This window comes from Nomascus leucogenys, chromosome X (assembly GCF_006542625.1).
Source record: "Nomascus leucogenys isolate Asia chromosome X, Asia_NLE_v1, whole genome shotgun sequence".
NCBI lineage: Eukaryota > Metazoa > Chordata > Mammalia > Primates > Hylobatidae > Nomascus > Nomascus leucogenys.
The window spans coordinates 44,586,159-44,603,487 of record NC_044406.1 but is presented as its reverse complement, the minus strand read 5'-3'; the positions used below and the strand labels follow the sequence as shown (position 1 = coordinate 44,603,487).

General features: G+C 40.5%; 1 protein-coding gene across 1 annotated transcript in view; it reads left to right on the top strand.

Moving 5' to 3' along the window:
• The window catches only part of RP2 (RP2 activator of ARL3 GTPase), a 46,084-nt gene that overhangs the window by 19,260 nt on the left and 9,495 nt on the right, over positions 1–17,329 (top strand). Inside the window, exon 3 of the mRNA XM_030807472.1 lies at positions 4,095–4,209. Coding sequence (XP_030663332.1) covers positions 4,095–4,209 — 115 coding nt within the window. The remainder of the gene's footprint in view (positions 1–4,094; positions 4,210–17,329) is intronic.

Below are 17,329 nucleotides of genomic sequence, written 5' to 3'. Positions count from 1 at the left end.
TGTCTGAAATCTACAAAGTATATCTGAGGTATAGTTTTTAACCAACAGAAGCCAAAGTATAATTTTAAGACTTTTATATTTTCTTTTTTGCTTATGCCTATGTGATAAAAACATTCTATGAATCTGGTAAGATACAGAAAAATGTGCCTCTGGCTTTTGAGCTATCTGATCACATGTTAATCCAACATCTGAGAGGTAAATGCTTTCATTATGCAGTATGGTGATTTAAAAAAAAACTATATACAATTTTCAAAATATGTAATTATTTAGGTTAAACGCCTTTTTCATAGGTAATGAGGAGTGGACATAAAGAATATTTAGCATGTTTAAAGAAAAAGCCATCAAAACAGTGTTTCTTCATGATTCATCAAATGTTCTTAACCTTTTAACCTTTGGTATCTGGTATGTGAAATGGCAGTGTTGTGTGCCCTTGAAAAGAATATGGCCAGGAAGAATGATGTTCTTTAGATAACCTCTGGAATACAATATAAACAATAATCCCACAGCGATAATAATAACTAACACTTACATAGTGTTTACTATATGCCGGGCACTATTGTAAGGAATTTAAATGAATTAACTCAATACTCAAAACAACTCTATGAAATAGGTGCTATTATTCCCCATTTTACAGATGTGAAAAATAGACCATAAAGAGGGTAAGTACCTTGCAAAAGGTCATTCAGCTGGTAAACAGCAGAGCCATGATTCCAATCCAGGCAGTCTGGCTGTGTAGGCCACACCTTAACCCTTAACATGATGCCGTTATGCTCCCTCAGTGGTATAGGAAAGTTGCTGAATGCCTGGTGGAGCAGGAATGTGACTGAAAGCATGTGGACTCTAGGGCCTTCCAGTCTAGGGACTATTTGGCTATAATTATCCTATCTTATTCTCAAAGTACAGAATTAAGGAATGAAGAGAACAAACAAAAATAAAAAATAAAATACCAAGTACATGTGAAGAGGGTATCAAAACATGCTGAAAGACAAAAGACTTACATATTATATTGAGAGATTACATTTTTTAAAAAAATGAGATGAGTTCACAGGGAAATATGTATAGAAGCTAGTGAATCTTGAGATGAAAAAATAAAACTTGAGTCTTTCTCGTGTCATAACGCAAATGTCTTAGGACAGCTTAGACTGAAACTATGATTGCTAACTCTATATTTGTTAAACCCCAGGAGGATTACAGAATTTTGTTTCACATTGTTTTAATGCATTAAATAATGATTTTTTTTTTTTTTTGCAATAGGAAGTACACAATTTGAGAGAGGTTAGGAAGTCCAAAAAGGCTGGGTAAAGCAGAAAGACATTCCATAGAGAGCCAAGAGAAGTTGCTAGACTTCGGTTTTCTCACCTAAAAATCAGATTCCAGCCAGGCGCAGTGGCTCACGCCTGTAATCCCAGCACTTTGGGAGGCTGAGGCGGGTGGATCACGAGGTCAAGAGTTCAAGACCAGCCTGGCCAAGATGGTGAAACCTCGTCTGTACTAAAAATACAAAAATTAGCCGGGTGTGGTGGTGGGTGCTTGTAATCCCAGCTACTCGGGAGGCTGTGGCAGGGAATTGCCTGAACCCATGAGGCAGAGGTTGCAGTGAGCCGAGATCCCACCACTGCACTCCAGCCTGGGCAACAGAGCAAGACTCCATCTCAAAAACAAACAAACAATAAAAATTGGTTTTTTTTCTTCAACTTCTCTTACCTACATCACAGATATGTACAGGATAAAATAGAGTAAAATAGTTTGAATTGCTTGGGAGTATTTCATCATCTGAAATTGAAGTTGAGCAGTTACCACTATTTTCAAGTCTTTAAAAGTAGAATTTTCATGAAAAGGAGTCTCTCCAAATATCTGCAGTGAAATATTAAAATATAGTTTATTATTTAGGTAACATCATTTTGAAGTAATCATCATAATCTCATCAGTTTGTGTTTATAAAATGAGAGATGATAAGCACTCTAGAAAATAAGAGAGGTAGAATTGTTTCTGATATTTTTATTTTACAGTCATCTGGCAGTGATGTCCATGTAATTCTCTACAATTTTTAAATGTATGTTTCTTTTCTCGGAGGCAGCAGTGAATGAGGGTTCTGAAATAGGATTTGAGTTTGATAAAATTCGATGGAATGGTATGGAATAATGTAGCCATAGGATGAAATACTATCAGCCATTAAAATTGATTTTATGTAATCAAGTAAGTGAAAATTTGTAGAATATTAGGTAAGTAACTGATTTTTTTAAGTAGGTACGTCTGGAAAGTTATAGATACTTAAATGTTAACAGTCATGCTTATTCTTAGGCAGTTGATTAAGAGCAGGGTTTTCTTTTTTTGTAGTTCTATGGATTTAACAATGAGCATATATTATTTCCGTAATGGGAGAAAAAGAAAACTGGGAGGGTATACCTGTATGGCAATAGCATCTTTTAGTTGCAGCACCCTGGTTGATGTTTCTTCATTTCTATTTTTTATTTTTCAAATGTTCTGTGTTGAGAATATATGTTACTTTTAATTATTAAAAACCTAACAAGCTTTGCTAAAAATTAAATGGTTGGAATGACTACATATTTTTTTTGTTTTTTGTTTTTTGTTTTTTTTTTTAGAGACAAGGTTTTGCTCTATTGTCCAGGCTGGAGTGCAGTGGTGAGATCATAGCTCAGTGTAGCCTCTAACTCCTGGGCGTAAGGGATCCTCCCACCTCAGCCTCCTGAGTAGCTAGGACTACAGGCACACACTACCACACCTGGCTAATTCTAAAAATTTTTTTATAAAGATGAGGTCTTGCTGTGTTGCCCAGGCTGGTCTGAAACTCCTGGTCTCAAGCAATCCTCCCACCTTGGCCTCTCAGAGTGCTTGGGATGCACGTGTGAGCCATGATGCTGGGCTGACTTTGCATTTTTAAAAACTACTTTCATAATTACTTTAAAAATTAATATGCCCTCATTGTGGAGAATTATAGAAATAAGAAAGAATAAAATAAGTTTAAAATCAATACATAATTGTACCATACCTTGAATAATCTTTTTAGGAATCATTTTTAAATTTATTTAGTCTGTAATCAGATTAACTAGATTGGAATCACAGCTCTGTCACTTAATTGTTAAATGTCTTTGGGCAAGTTCCTTAATCACTGTGCGCCTTAGTTTTCACATCTGTACAATGAGGGTAATGATACCTACTTCATGAGAGGGTTAAATATATATATGTAAAGTACATAAAACTGCCTGCCACATAGTAAGTGCTCCATAAGTGTGATCTACCATTATTGTGCTATACTATATAAATTTGTATCATGCCTTTTAAAATTAACATTATTGGCCAGGTACAGTGGCTCATGCTTATAATTCCAGCATCTTGGGTGGCTGAGGCAGGAGGATGGCTTGAGCCCAGGAGTTCAAGATCAGCCTGGCAACATGGCGAGAACCTGTTTCTACAAAAAAATTTAAAAAATTAGCCAGGCATGGTGGCACGGGCCTGTAGTCCTAGCTGCTTGGGAGGCTGAGGTGGGAGAATCGTTTGAACCCAGGCGTTTGAGGCTGCAGTGAGCTATGATTGCACCACTATATTCCAGCCAGGGCAACAGAGTGACACCCTATCTCAAAAAAAAAAAAAAAAAAAGAAAAAGAAATAAAAGTAAAATTAACATTATTACATAAGCTTTTCCTCATTTTATTATAACATCGTTGTTGTATTTAATGAACTATGATAAATGTAATGAACTGTGGCATTTCATCATGTGACTGTACCATAATTTACTTAACCATTCTCTTCTTATTGGACATTTGCAGTATCACCAAGCTAAAACTTCCATCTGGTCATAGAAAAATTTTAATCATGTTTTAAACTTGAGAGATAATTCACATTTATTTGACCCTTAATCTTAACTGCAGTACTAAACCAGAACCACCTATCTGTAAGAAAGAATCTCACATAGTGAGAACTTATTATAGCAAACACCCTGAATTAGACTTACAATTAAAACAAAAATCAGTGTGCTGTTGTTGCATTTTATGCAGAGAAATACTAGAATAGGAAATAATTGTTTTAGTCTCAGAAGTTCATTTTAAAATCTCAATGAAATTTTATTTTCACAGATGGTTGGTAAAGGCTTTTTCCTAGTTCAGACAAAGGAAGTGTCCATGAAAGCTGAGGATGCTCAAAGGGTTTTTCGGGAAAAAGCACCTGACTTCCTTCCTCTTCTGAACAAAGGTACCTTCTGGATGATTGGTATACTTTTGTGGATATTTTCTTTACATGCTGATTTGATTTACTTTTGCCTTTAACATTTGTTTTACATTGCCTGCTCTGTCTCATTTGTTCTTTGTTTTTTTCTATTATTGTTCAGAAATGTCAAAATTTCACATCACTCAAGGAGCCCTAGATAACTAACTAGAAATTAGGCATTCTTTTTTTTTTCCCCTATCCTCTGTTCTTAGTACTGAAAGTCACATTTTATTATGTATCTTATTATTATTTTAATTATTGTATTATTGTTGTACCTTTATAGTGTAGTGAGTAAATATTTCATACTCCCTGCTCAGAGTTGCAAAGCACTTGATAAAGATTCTTTCTACCTTCAGTGTGCTTTAATCATACTGGAAAAGAAATAAGAAATATAAAGTGGTATACTATTTTATGTATTTAATATGATTGATTAACTTCCCATGTATAATTAGAATTGTTTTCCCTAATGGGTAAATGCCACCAATAAATTTCAGATACTGGATATAGGTCTTCAAAGAGAGGAACTTGAGTATGTGTGCCCACTTGAAGGGTTACTGTCTGCCTACCTGTATTTGAAGGTGTATTGATTCTAGAGGACAGAGTACTCTTTATCTGTTCAGAGTGGGGACATTGTTTGCTCAAGGCTCATCAGGCTTTCCTTGACTGGCCTGAGCAAATATGTATAGTAATATGCAGTGTTGATTGGGTATACCCTAGAGAGAGGGCACATCTGCATTTTATGTGCTCTTTATGTATAAAAATATTACAATAAACTGCAAAAATCTGTATGCAAATGTTAGAGGATTGTTAGGATAATAAGTAATGCTGGGTGTAAGCTAGTAAGTATTAATGCAGTATTTGATAATACTTTTGTGGTTACTGTAGTGGTAGCAAGGACTTGCTGTGACCCACTGCATGAATCTACCCCAGAATATATGTAGGAAATTCTGACCTGGCCCCTTTGATGCAACCATTTTGACATGGGAACATTTGGAAGCTTGAAAATGAACATTTAACCTCTTAGCAGCTTTTGGAAATTGAATCAGGTAATAAGTGTATTGGACATCCTAAAGTGTGAGAGTTAGGAATAAAGTGAGCATATCGGTAGGGCTAAATTAATGATTTCTGTACTTGTGTGATGTTAGTGAAGTCGTATTGTAGAATTGCTCCAACCCAAATATAATATCTGCATTTAAGTAACAGAACATTCCACATGGAAGAAGTAAAATGTTCTATTGCTGCAAAAAGTAGAACTAAAACCAATAAGCAGATGTTGCAGGAATTTCAGCAAATAAATATTATATAAACAAGTCTTAAAAACCAGAGATGCCTATAGGAAGTATTCAAAGACTGATGAGTTCATATCAAAAGATCTTAGGAGCCAGCTTGAAGGAGTTTCCATGGGCCAAATTCGGGACAATTTAACAATTAAAAAGAATACTGGGACTAGATGTAGTGCCTAACCCCTGTAATCCCAGCATTTTGGGAGGGTGAGGTGGAAGGATTGCTTAAGGCCAGGAGTTTGAAACCCACCTGGGCAACGTAGCAAGACCTTGTCTCTACAAAAAATACAAAAATTAGCTAGGGGTGATGCACACCTGTAGTCCCAGCTACTCAGGAGCTGAGGTGGGAGGGTTGCTTGAGCCCAGGAGCTTGAGGCTGCAGTGAGTTATGCTCATGCCACTGCACTGCAGCCTGGGCAACAGAGCAAGACCTTGTCTCAAAAAAAGAGAAGAATGAAGGTAATTATTTAACAACAGAAATCTATGCATCCATATTGTTAAACAAAAAGGGGAGAGAAGAAAAGAATGTTCATCTGCTGTTTATAGAATATTGTGAGCTAAAAAATGCAGAAGGAATGCTGGACTTTGGAAATCACCATTTCCAACCCCAATGTAATAATTATTTCAGACAAAGATTATCAGTGGGTGCTAAAACTATTGGGGTAAAAGTTGCTAAGAAGTAGGATATTTGGCTGGGCGTAGTGGCTCATGCCTGTAATCGCAACATTTTGGGAGGCTGAGGCGAGTGGATCACGAGGTCAGGAGTTCGAGACCAGCCTGGCCAACATGGTGAAACCCTGTCTCTACTAAAAATACAAAAATTAGCCGGGTGTGATGGCGGATGCCTGTAATCACAGCTACTAGGGAGGCTGAGGCAGATAATTGCTTGAACCTGGGAGGTGGAGGTTGCAGTGAGCTGAGATCGCGCCACTGCACTCCAGCCTGGGCGAAAGAGCAAGACTGTGTCTCAAAAAAAAAAAATGGCCAGGCGCGGTGGCTCACACCTGTAATCCCAACACTTTGGGAGGCCGAGGTGGGCGGATCATGAGGTCGGGAGATCAAGACCATCCTGGCTAACACGGTGAAACCCCGTCTCTACTAAAAATACAAAAAATTAGCCGGGCGTGGTGGCGGGTGCCTGTAGTCCCAGCTACTCAGGAGGCTGAGGCAGGAGAATGGCGTGAACCCGGGAGGTGGAGCTTGCAGTGAGCTGAGATCGTGCCACTGCACTCCAGCCTGGGTGACAGAGTGAGACTCCGTCTCAAAAAAAAAAAAAAAAAAAAAAAAAACCCAAGAGGATATTTATACATCCTAATTCAAAGGGGAAGTGTACCTTTACAGCAGAGATTTGGTGATCACCATGTTAACCCAGTGATCAAACAGCATCATTGACGGACAGCCTAACGTGTAGAGTGTTCTTGCCAAAGTAACCTGAATCTAATTGAGCCAAGACTTAACTTCTAGTTTGTAGGAAGAAAAGAAATATGTTAAATGACACCATAAGGGAATAAGACAAATCCGAAATAGAAGACATTCTACAAGACAACTTGCTAGGTCTCTTCAGACAGTATAATGGAAAACAAAAAATATGGGGGAATTATTCTGGATTAAGAGACTAAAGAGATATAACAACTAAATGCAATGAGTGAACCTTGAGTGGATCTTAGGTTGGGTTGGAGTGAGCTGTAAAAAGCGTTTTTGGGACAAGTGGGAAAGTTTGAAGATGAGATAGAATTATCGTCGATCCTTTGGTATAATGGTGGTGTGGTTATGCAGGAGATACATGCTGAAGTGTTCTTATGTCTGCTACTTTCAAATGACTCAGCAAAACAAAGCATATATGTGCAGATAGATGGTGTTTATTTTGTAATAAAGCAAATGGGGACAAATGTTAACTTTTGGTGGGTGTAGGTGAAGGGCAAATGCATATTTATGCTATTCTTTCAACTCTTCTATAATGTATAGAAATTTTCAAAATAAAAAGTTGGGGAAAACTTTTAAGCTGCTCAGCAGTGCGTTGATTCCTGTGGAATAGTGAGTAGGCTGGCAGTGGAGATATTCTAGCAGGAGTTAGATGGACTGGACCCTTATCTAAAAGTGGCCATCAGTCATTCTAAGGCAGGGTTTCTCAACTGTGGCACTACAGACATTTTAGGCCAGGTAATTCTTTGTTATGAGAGGCTGTCCTATACCTTACAAGATGTTTGGCAGCATCTCTGGCCTCTACCCATTAGATGCCAATAAAACACCACCCCAGTTGTGGCAACCAGAAATGTTTCCAGATGTCCCCAGGGGTGTGGGAGGGAGGCAAAATTGTTCCCAGTTGAGAATCACTGTACTGAACTAAGGGTGGTCTTATTTATTTATTTTGAGAATTCACATGTATCTTAAATAGTTTGCAGCTCAGAGTCTCTCAATTTTCCTCTTTAGTTGCAATAGTCACATTTATTTTTAATATTTAATAAAGCTATTTGACTGCTTAATAAGAGAATTCATTGTTTTCCATCATGAGGATCTCCAAATCTGACTAATCCTCAGAACCATCCAGGGTGCTTTTAAAAATGTAAATTTTCAGCCAGGCACGGTGGCTCACACCTATAATTCCAGCACTTTGGGAGGCTGAAGCAGGTGGATCGCTTGAGCCTAGGAGTTCAAGACCAGCCTGGGCAACATGGCAAAACCCTGTCTCTACAAAACTTAGCTGGGTGTGATGGTGTGCACCTGTAGTCCCAGCTACTTGGAGGCTGAGGTGGGAGGATCACCTGAGCCCAGGGAGGTTGAGGCTGCAGTGACCCATGATCACGCCACTGCACTTGGGCTTGGGCAGCAGAGCGAGACCTTGTCTCAAATACATAAATACATTAACAAATTTTCTTTCTTCCTTTCCTTTCCCTTTCCCTTTCCCTTTCCTTTCTTTTTTTTTTTTTTTTTTTTTTTTTGAGACAGGGTCTCACTCTGTTGCCCAGGCTAGAGTGCAGTGGTGCAGTCTCGGCTCACTGCAACCTCTGTCTCCGGGGCTCAAGCAATCTTCCCACCTCTGACTCCTGGGCTCAAGCGATCCATTCACCTCAGCCTCCCAGGTAGCTGGGACTACAGGCGTGCACTACCATACCCAGCTAATTTTTGTATTTTTTGTAGAGACGGCATTTTGCCATGTTGCCCAGGCTAGTCTCAAACTCCTGGGCTCATGTGATCCGTCCGCCTCACCTCCTAAAGTGCTGAGATTACAGGCATAAGCCACCAAGCCCAGCCAATAAACAAATTTTCTACTCCCACCCCAGAAAGCCTGATTCAGAAATCTTTGAGATGTACCCTTGGAATGTTCCTTTTTTGATAGTTCTCCAGATTAGTCAGACTTGGGTTCTTTTGTTTTAGGGAGTAATTCATTCAATTATTCAACATAGTAGATGAGGTCTGAGAAGTAGAGAGAGAGTCAGATAATGAAGGGCCTTGTAGGCCACTGTAGAGACTCTGGCTTCTATAGTAGTCTGAGTGAGATGAGATGCTACCGGACATTTGTGGGCTTTTTTAAAATAAACTTTTTATATTGGAATGATTTTAGGTTTACAGAAAAATTGCAAAGATAGTACAGAAAGTTTCTGTATATCCCTTACCTAGCTTCCCTAAATGTTAACATAACCATAGTACATTTGTCAAAGCTAAGAAATTTACATTGGTAAAATGCTAACTTAAACTACAGACTTTATTCAAATTTTACCAGTTTTTCAACTTATGTCCTTTTTCAGTTCCAGAATTCAATCCAAGATCCCACATTGCTTTTTGTTGCCATGTCTCCTTAATTTCCTGTGACAGATGTGACATTTCTTCAGTCTTCGTTGTTTCTCATAATCTTGAAACTTTTGAATAGTAGTGGTCAATTATTTTGTAGAATGTTCCTCAATTTATGTTTATCTGACATTTTCCTCTGGTTAGACTAGGGTTACGGGTTTTTAGGAAGAGGAAGTGCCCTTCTCATCACGATATCACAGGGCACATGATGTCAATATGAGGTGGTATCTGCCAGATTTCTCTGCTGTAAAGTTTCCATGTTTCCCTTTCCATACTCTGTTCTTTGAAAATGAGTCACTAAGATCAACACACAGTCAAGGAGAGGAGAATTAAGCTCTACCATCGGGAGACAGGAATATCCACATACATTATTTGGAATTCTGTAAGAAACATTTGTCCTGGCTGGGTGTGGTGGCTCACACCTATAATCCCAGCACTTTGAGAGGCTGAGGCGGGCGGATCACAAGGTCAAGAGATCGAGACCATCCTGGCCAACATGGTGAAACCCCATCTCTACTAAAAATACATAAATTAGCTGGACGTGGTGGCGCATGCCTGTAGTCCCAGCTACTTGGGAGGCTGAGGCAGCAGAATCACTTGAACCTGGGAGGTGGAGATTGCAGTGAGCCAAGATTGCCACCGCAGTCCAGCCTGGGCGACAGAGTGAGACTCTGTCTCAAAAAAAAAAAAAAAATTTGTCCCTTCTCCCCATTTATTCAGTCATTTATTTCTCATGGATGTGTATTTTATTCTTTTAAGTTATAATCCAATACTATCAAATTGTTCTGGTTTTAACCACCTGGAGCTCTTTTAGGTTGGCTTTTTTGTCCCTTTGACATGCCCCATCCTTTTGAATTTTGAACACTTCCTTACTTTCTGGCCCTACAGGATGCTCTAGGCTCATCCTGTATTTTTCCTTGCTCCAGAACTAGTATCAACCATTTCTCCAAGGAACCCTGGTTTCTTTTATTCTAGAATGATAGTTAGAAACCAAGATCTGGGGCCAGGCGCGGTGGCTCACGCCTGTAATCCCAGCACTTTGGGAGGCCGAGGTGGGCGGATCACGAGGTCAGGAGATCGAGACCATCCTGGCTAACACGGTGAAACCCCGTCTCTACTAAAAATACAAAAAATTAGCCGGGCGAGGTGGCCGGTGCCTGTAGTCCCAGCTACACGGGAGGCTGAGGCAGGAGAATGGCGTGAACCCCAGGGGGCGGAGCCTGCAATGAGCCGAGATCGCGCCACTGCACTCCAGCCTGGGTGAAAGAGTGAGACTCCGTCTCAAAAAAAAAAAAAAAAAAAAAAACCAAGATCTGGGTGTTAGGTGTGCCCTTTACTAACGGGGTACCACTGGTTCTAGGCCCTTTCAACAGACAAAGGTAAAAAATACATGTATGGCTCTTAACCTGTATATACACACACATCTATAATCCTGTATCTGTCTATCTATTAAAATACCTCTGACCCTAATCCAGCACCACAGGGTTCATTCTAGCATCCCTTCCCTTGCTTTTTTGTGACTTCTTACTCTGAAAGTGAGAAACCTGGCTTCCATTATGTACATTTTATTCACTTATTTGTTTAACCCTAGTATAAATATAATGTAGTTTTAGAATTACTAACCCATACCCCTGTGAGAAACTTATTTACCAACTAGAGTGCAGTTGGTATTATACAGTCTTGTCTTTAGCCTTACAGTAGCCACTCAAAAGTTTTCCAAAGTCCTGAGGTCAGCTCCTTTTTCCCTTATCCCCTTCATTGAAGTATTGGCACACATTTATAATACTGTTAGATTCATTTGTCACAAGCTGCATTCCATCCTTGGATACCGTGACATCTTGGTTAATTTTTAAAAATTTGCATACAGTAATTCAGTTGGCATGAGTTTTGATGAGTGCATAAAGTCCACCACCCCATTTATCACCCCAGTACCATGGAAAACAGTTCTCCCTAAAAATTTCCCTTGTGTGGCCCCTTTAGTCAGTCAACCACAACTCCTGGCAACTGATTTGTCTCCTGTCCTTATGATTTTGTCTTTTCCATAGTGTACCATAAATGGAAACATACAACATGTAGCCTTTTGAGTCTGGCTTCATTTATTAAAATGTATTTATGATTCAGTCTTCTTGCTAGGTGACTCAATAACTTGTTCCTTTTTTTTTCTTTTGTCTTTTTTTTTTTTTTGACAAAGAGTCTCACTCTGTTGCCTAGGCTGGAGTGCAATGGCGTGATGTTGGCTCACTGCAACCTCCACCTCCTGGGTTGAAGCGATTCTCCTGCCTCAGCTTCCCGAGTAGCTGGGATTACAGGTGCCTGCCACCACACCCAACTAATTTTTGTATTTTTAGTAGAGATAGGGTTTCACCATTCTGGCCAGGCTGGTCTCGAACTCCTGACCTCAGGTGATCCGCCTGCCTCGGCCTCCCAAAGTGCTGGGATTACGGGTGTGAGCCACCGCTCCCAGCCAACTTGTTCCTTTTTATTGCTAAATAGTATTCCTTGTATTGATGTACCAGTTTGTTTTTCCATTCAATTGTTGGACATCCTGCTTGTTTCCAGTTTTGCCAATTATGAATAAAGCCACTATAAACATTTGTGTGTAAGTTTTTTTATTGAGGTAAAATATACATACATAATTTACCATCTTTACCATTTTTAAGTATACAGTTCAGTGGTAATACATTTACATTGTCTTTTTTTCTCCACATTCCCCCCCATCCCAAAGTCCCCTTTTCCAGCCTCTCATAACCACCAATCTACTCTCTATCTTCATAAGATCCACATTTTTTAGCCCCCACATATGAGTGAGAGCATGTGATATTTGTGTTTCTGTGCTTGGCTTATTTCACTTAACCTAGTGGTCCCTAGTTCCATCCATGTTGCTGCAAATGACAGGATTTCATTCCTTTTATGGCTGAATAATATTCCATTGTATAAGTGTAACACATTTTCTTTATCCATTTATCTGTTGATGGGCAGTTAGGCCGATTTCATATTTTGACAATTATGAATAGTTCTGCAGTGATCACGAGTGCAAATATCTCTGTGACATACTGATTTCCTTGCATTTGGATCTGTACCCAGTTGTGGAATTGCTGGATCATGTTGTAGTCCTATTTTTAGTTTTCTGAGGGACCTGCATTGTATATAGGTTTTTGAGCGTACATAACTTTTCAAATCACTTGGGTAATTTGCTAGCATTTGGTATTGTCAGTTTTCCAATAGGTGTGTCATGGTATCTCATTGTGTTTTTTTAAATCAACTTTTAATTTTGAAACAATTTTAGATTCACAGGAAACCTGTCAAGATAGGCCAGGCGTGGTGGCTTATGCCTGTAATCCCAACACTTTGGGAGGCCGAGGTAGGAGGATTGCTTGAGCCCAGGAGTTTGAAACCAGCCTAGGCAACATAATGAGACTTTGTCTCTACAAAAAAAAAAAATTAGCCGAGCATGGTGTCATGCGCCTGTAGCCCCAGCTACTCTGAAGGCTGATCTCAGGAGCAAGGCAAAGATGCCCTCCATCAATATTCTGCAAGTGTTCAGGCTCACCTTTACGAATGATGTAGGCCAGGCACGGTGGCTCACACCTGTAATCCCAGCACTTTGGGAGGCCAAGGTGGGTGATCACTTGAGGCCAGGAGTTCGAGACCAGCCTGGCCAACATGGTGAAACCCCATCTCTACTAAAAATACAAAAAATTAGCCGGGCGTGGTGGCACTTGCCTGTAATCCCAGCTACTCGGGAGGCTGAGGCAGGAAGAATCGCTTGAGCCCAGGAGGTGGAGGTTGCAGTGAGCCAAGATCGCGCCACTGCACTCCAGCCTAGGAGACAGGGCGATACTCCATCTCAAAAAAAAAAAAAAAAGAAAGAAAAAAGAAAAAGAATGATGTCAGTGGCCAGGTGTAGTGGCTCATGCCTGTAGTCCCAGCACTTAGGGAGGCTGAGGCAGGTGGATCACTTGAGTCCAGGAGTTTGAGACCAGCATGGGCAATAAGGCAAAGCCTCATCTCTACAAAAAAAAAATACAAAAATTAGTTAGGTGTGTGATGGTGCGTGCCTGTAGTTCCAGCTACTTGGGAGACTGAGATGGGAGGATCACTTGAGCCTGGGAGGCAGAGGTTCCAGTTAGCTGAGATCACATCACTGCACTCCAGCCTGGCGGGGAGTGACCCAAGGAGATCCTGTCTCAAAACAACAAAAACAACAAAAACAATGATGTCAGGTCTAGGCACAGTTGCTTATGCCTGTAATCCCAGCAGTTTGGGAGGCCAAGGCAGGAAGATTGCTTGAAGCCAAGAGTTCAAGACCAGCCTGAACAACAAAGTGAGACCCCCATCTCTTAAAAAAAATTAAATTAAAATTTTAAAAGGAATTATGTCAGTTGTAGGTTTTCCTTTCCTTTTTTTTTTTTAAGACGGAGTTTCGCTCTTTGTTGCCCAGGCTGGACTGCAATGGCGTGATCTCGGCTCTCTGCAACCTCTGCCTCCCAGGTTCAAGTGATTCTCCTGCCTCAGCCTCCTGAGTTGCTGGGATTACAGGTGCGCCACCACGCCCAGCTAATTTTGTATTTTTGATGAAGACAGGGTTTCTCCATGTTGGTCGGGCTGGTCTCGGTGATCCGCCCGCCTCGGCCTCCCAAAGCGCTGGGATTACAGGTGTGAGCTACCGCGCCCGGCCGTCAGTTGTAGGTTTTCATATATACTTTTTTTTTTTTTTTTTTGAGGCAGAGTTTTGCTTTTGTTGCCCAGGCTGGAGTGCAATGGTGTGATTTCGGCTCACCGCAACCCCCGCCTCCCGGGTTCAGGTGATTCTCCTGCCTCAGCCTCCTGAGCAGCTGAGACTACAGGCATGTGCCACCACGCCCGGCTAATTTTGTATTTTTAGTAGAGACAGGGTTTCTCCATGTTGGTCAGGCTGGTCTCAAACTCCTGACCTCAGGTGATCCGCCTGCCTCGGCCTCCCAAAGTGCTGGGATTACAGGCATGAGCCACCGCGCCTGGTGCAATACATAACTTTGTTTAATGTGTGTTTCTGTTTAAAGATACCTTATTTAGCATATACTGTTGATTCATTAACATTGAACTCACAGCCAACAGCACTAGAACTGATGCTGGAGCAAAGCTTATCTAACACATTTTCTCATGAGGCACATCACAACCTTCCTCAGTTTAGGAGCCATTAGACAGCACTTCAGCACTGTGTTTGGGGGCTATTTTATTTTTTTGGAGACAGGGTCTTGCTCTGTCACTTAGGCTAGAGTGCAGTGGTATGACCATAGCTCACTGTAACCTCAAACTCATGGGCTCAGGTGATCCTCCCACCTCAGACTCCCAAGGAGCTAGGACTACAGGTGCGCTCCACCATGCCCAGCTGTTTTTTAACATAAAAGAGGTAGGGTCTTGCTTTGTTGCCCAGGCTGGTCTTGAACTCCTGGGCTCAGGTGATCCACCCAACTTGGCCTCCCAAAGTGCTGGGATTACAGACATGAGCCTCCACGTCCAGCCCCCAGCTATTTTTTTAAACAATGTTGTAGAGTTGGGGTCTTGCCATGTTACCCAGGCTGATCTCGAACTTCTGGCCTCAAGCAATCCTCCCTCCTCAGCCTCCCAAAGTGCTGGGATTACAGGCATGAGCCACTGTGCCTGGCCTAGGGGATATTTTAAACAGGCAAAATCACCAACAAAAAGCACAAAAATGTGAAAAAATACGGCACTACCTAGACCTCACAAAGGACACTTTCTTTTATTTTTTATTTTATTTTTTATTTTATTTTTATTTATTTATTTATTTATTTATTTTGAGACAGAGTCTCGCTCTGTCACCCAGGCTGGAGTGCAGTGGCACAATCTCGGCTCACTGCAAGCTCTGCCTCCCGGGTTCACGCCATTCTCCTGCCTCAGCCTCCCGAGTAGCTGGGACTACAGGCGCCCGCCACTACGCCCAGCTAATTTTTTGTATTTTTAGTAGAGACGGGGTTTCACCATGTTAGCCAGGATGGTCTCGATCTCCTGACCTCGTGATCCGCCCACCTCGGCCTCCCAAAGTGCTGGGATTACAGGCGTGAGCCACCGCGCCCGGCAGGACACTTTCTTATAGTACAATAGCTGAAACAAAAAGGCTGAGTGTCACCTTGTTCAACCTCAGCTGGGAGCATGCACATCAGGCAATTCTAATTTTTTGCCACTGTGCATGTCCACAAACAACCATGAAAGCACTGCAAGCATTGATTTGGGGAGTTACAAATGAATTTTAGCAAGTAGGTGAATTTGAAATGAAGGGATCTGCATATAATGAGGATTGACTATCTGTTATTTAATGTTACAATTTTTCCTTGAAGCACTTCTTTAGCTGCATCTCACAAATTTTGATATGTTGTATTTTCATTTTTATTTAATTCAGAGTTTGGCAAATTATGGCCCACTGCCTGCTTTGATAAATGAAGTAATGAAGTCTTACTGGAGCACAGCCATGCTCATTCCTTTTTTTTTTTTTTTTTTTTTGAGATGGAGTTTTGCTCTCGTCACCCAGGCTGGAGTGCAGTGGCACACTGCAACCTCCGCCTCCCGGGTTCAAGCGATTCTCCTGCCTCAGCCTCCCAAGTAGCTGGGATTACAGGTGCCTGCCACCACGCCCGGCTAATTTTTGTATTTTCAGTAGAGATGGGGTTTCACCATGTTGGCCAGGCTAGTCTCAAACTCCTGACATCAGGTGATCTGCCTGCCTCAGCCTCCCAAAGTTCTGGGATTACAGGCGTGAGCCACCACGCCCAGCCACTCATTCTTTTATCTATTACATTATGGTGCACAAAGCCTGAAATATTTCCTGTCTGGCCCTTTACAGAAAAAGTATGTTGACTCCTGATTTAGTTAAAAATATTTTTTAGTTTCCCTTGAGACCTCACTAAATCCACGGATTATTTAGAAGTATAATTGTTTAATTTCCAAACATTTGGGGATTGCCCAGGTATATTTCTATTATTGATTTCTAAATCCTGTTATGGTCCAAGAATATACATTTGTATGATTTCTGTTTTCTATATTAAAATGTATTTTATGGCACAGAATATGGCTTATCTTGGTGAATATTCTATGTGCATCTGAGAAGAATGTGTAATCTGCTGTTGCTTGGTTGAATTTTCTATAAATGTCCACTAGGTCAAGTTGGTTGATAGTGCTATTCAGGTTATCTGTATCCTTGCTGATTTTCTGCCTACTTGTTCCATAAATCAATGAGAGAGGAGTGTTGAAGTCTCCAACTGTAATTGTGGATTTGTCTGTTTCTCTTTTCAGATCCTGTCAGGTTTTGTCTCATGTATTTTGAAGCTCTGTTATTATGTGCATACACATTTAGGATTGTTATATCTTCTTGGAGAATCCTTCATCGTTATGTGATGTCCCTCATTTTTTTAAGAGAGGGGTTCTTGCTCTGTCACCCAGTCTGGGGTACAGTGGTACAGTCATAGCTCACTGCAGCCTTGAACTCCTGGGGCTCAAGTAATCCTCCCACCTCAGCCTCCTGAGTAGCTGGGATTACAGGCACAAGCCACCATGTCTGACTGTGATGTCTTTCTTTATCTCTGATAATTTTCCTTGTTCTGAAATCTACTTCATCTCAAATTAATATAGCTACTCTAGCTTTCATTTGGTTAGTGTTTTATTTTAAAGATTTATCTTTCTTCTTGTAGCTTATCAAGGCTGTATATTTAGAGTGTTTTGTATACAGCATGTAGTTGGTTTTTGCTTTTCAATCCAGTCTCTTTTAACTGCTGTATTTAGACCATTCACATTGAAAGGGATTATTGATACAGTTGGATCAAAATCTTTCATTTTGCTAGCTGATTTGTTCCATTTGTTCTTTTTTTCTTATTACCTCTTTTTCTTTTTAGCAATTTTATAATTCCACTTAATCTTGTCTATTGACTTATATTTATACCTCTTCTTCAAAAACTTATTTAATGGTTATGTTGGGTTTTACAGCAAATATTTTTAAATAATTTGAGTCTACCTTCTAATATTACACAACTTCACCTGTC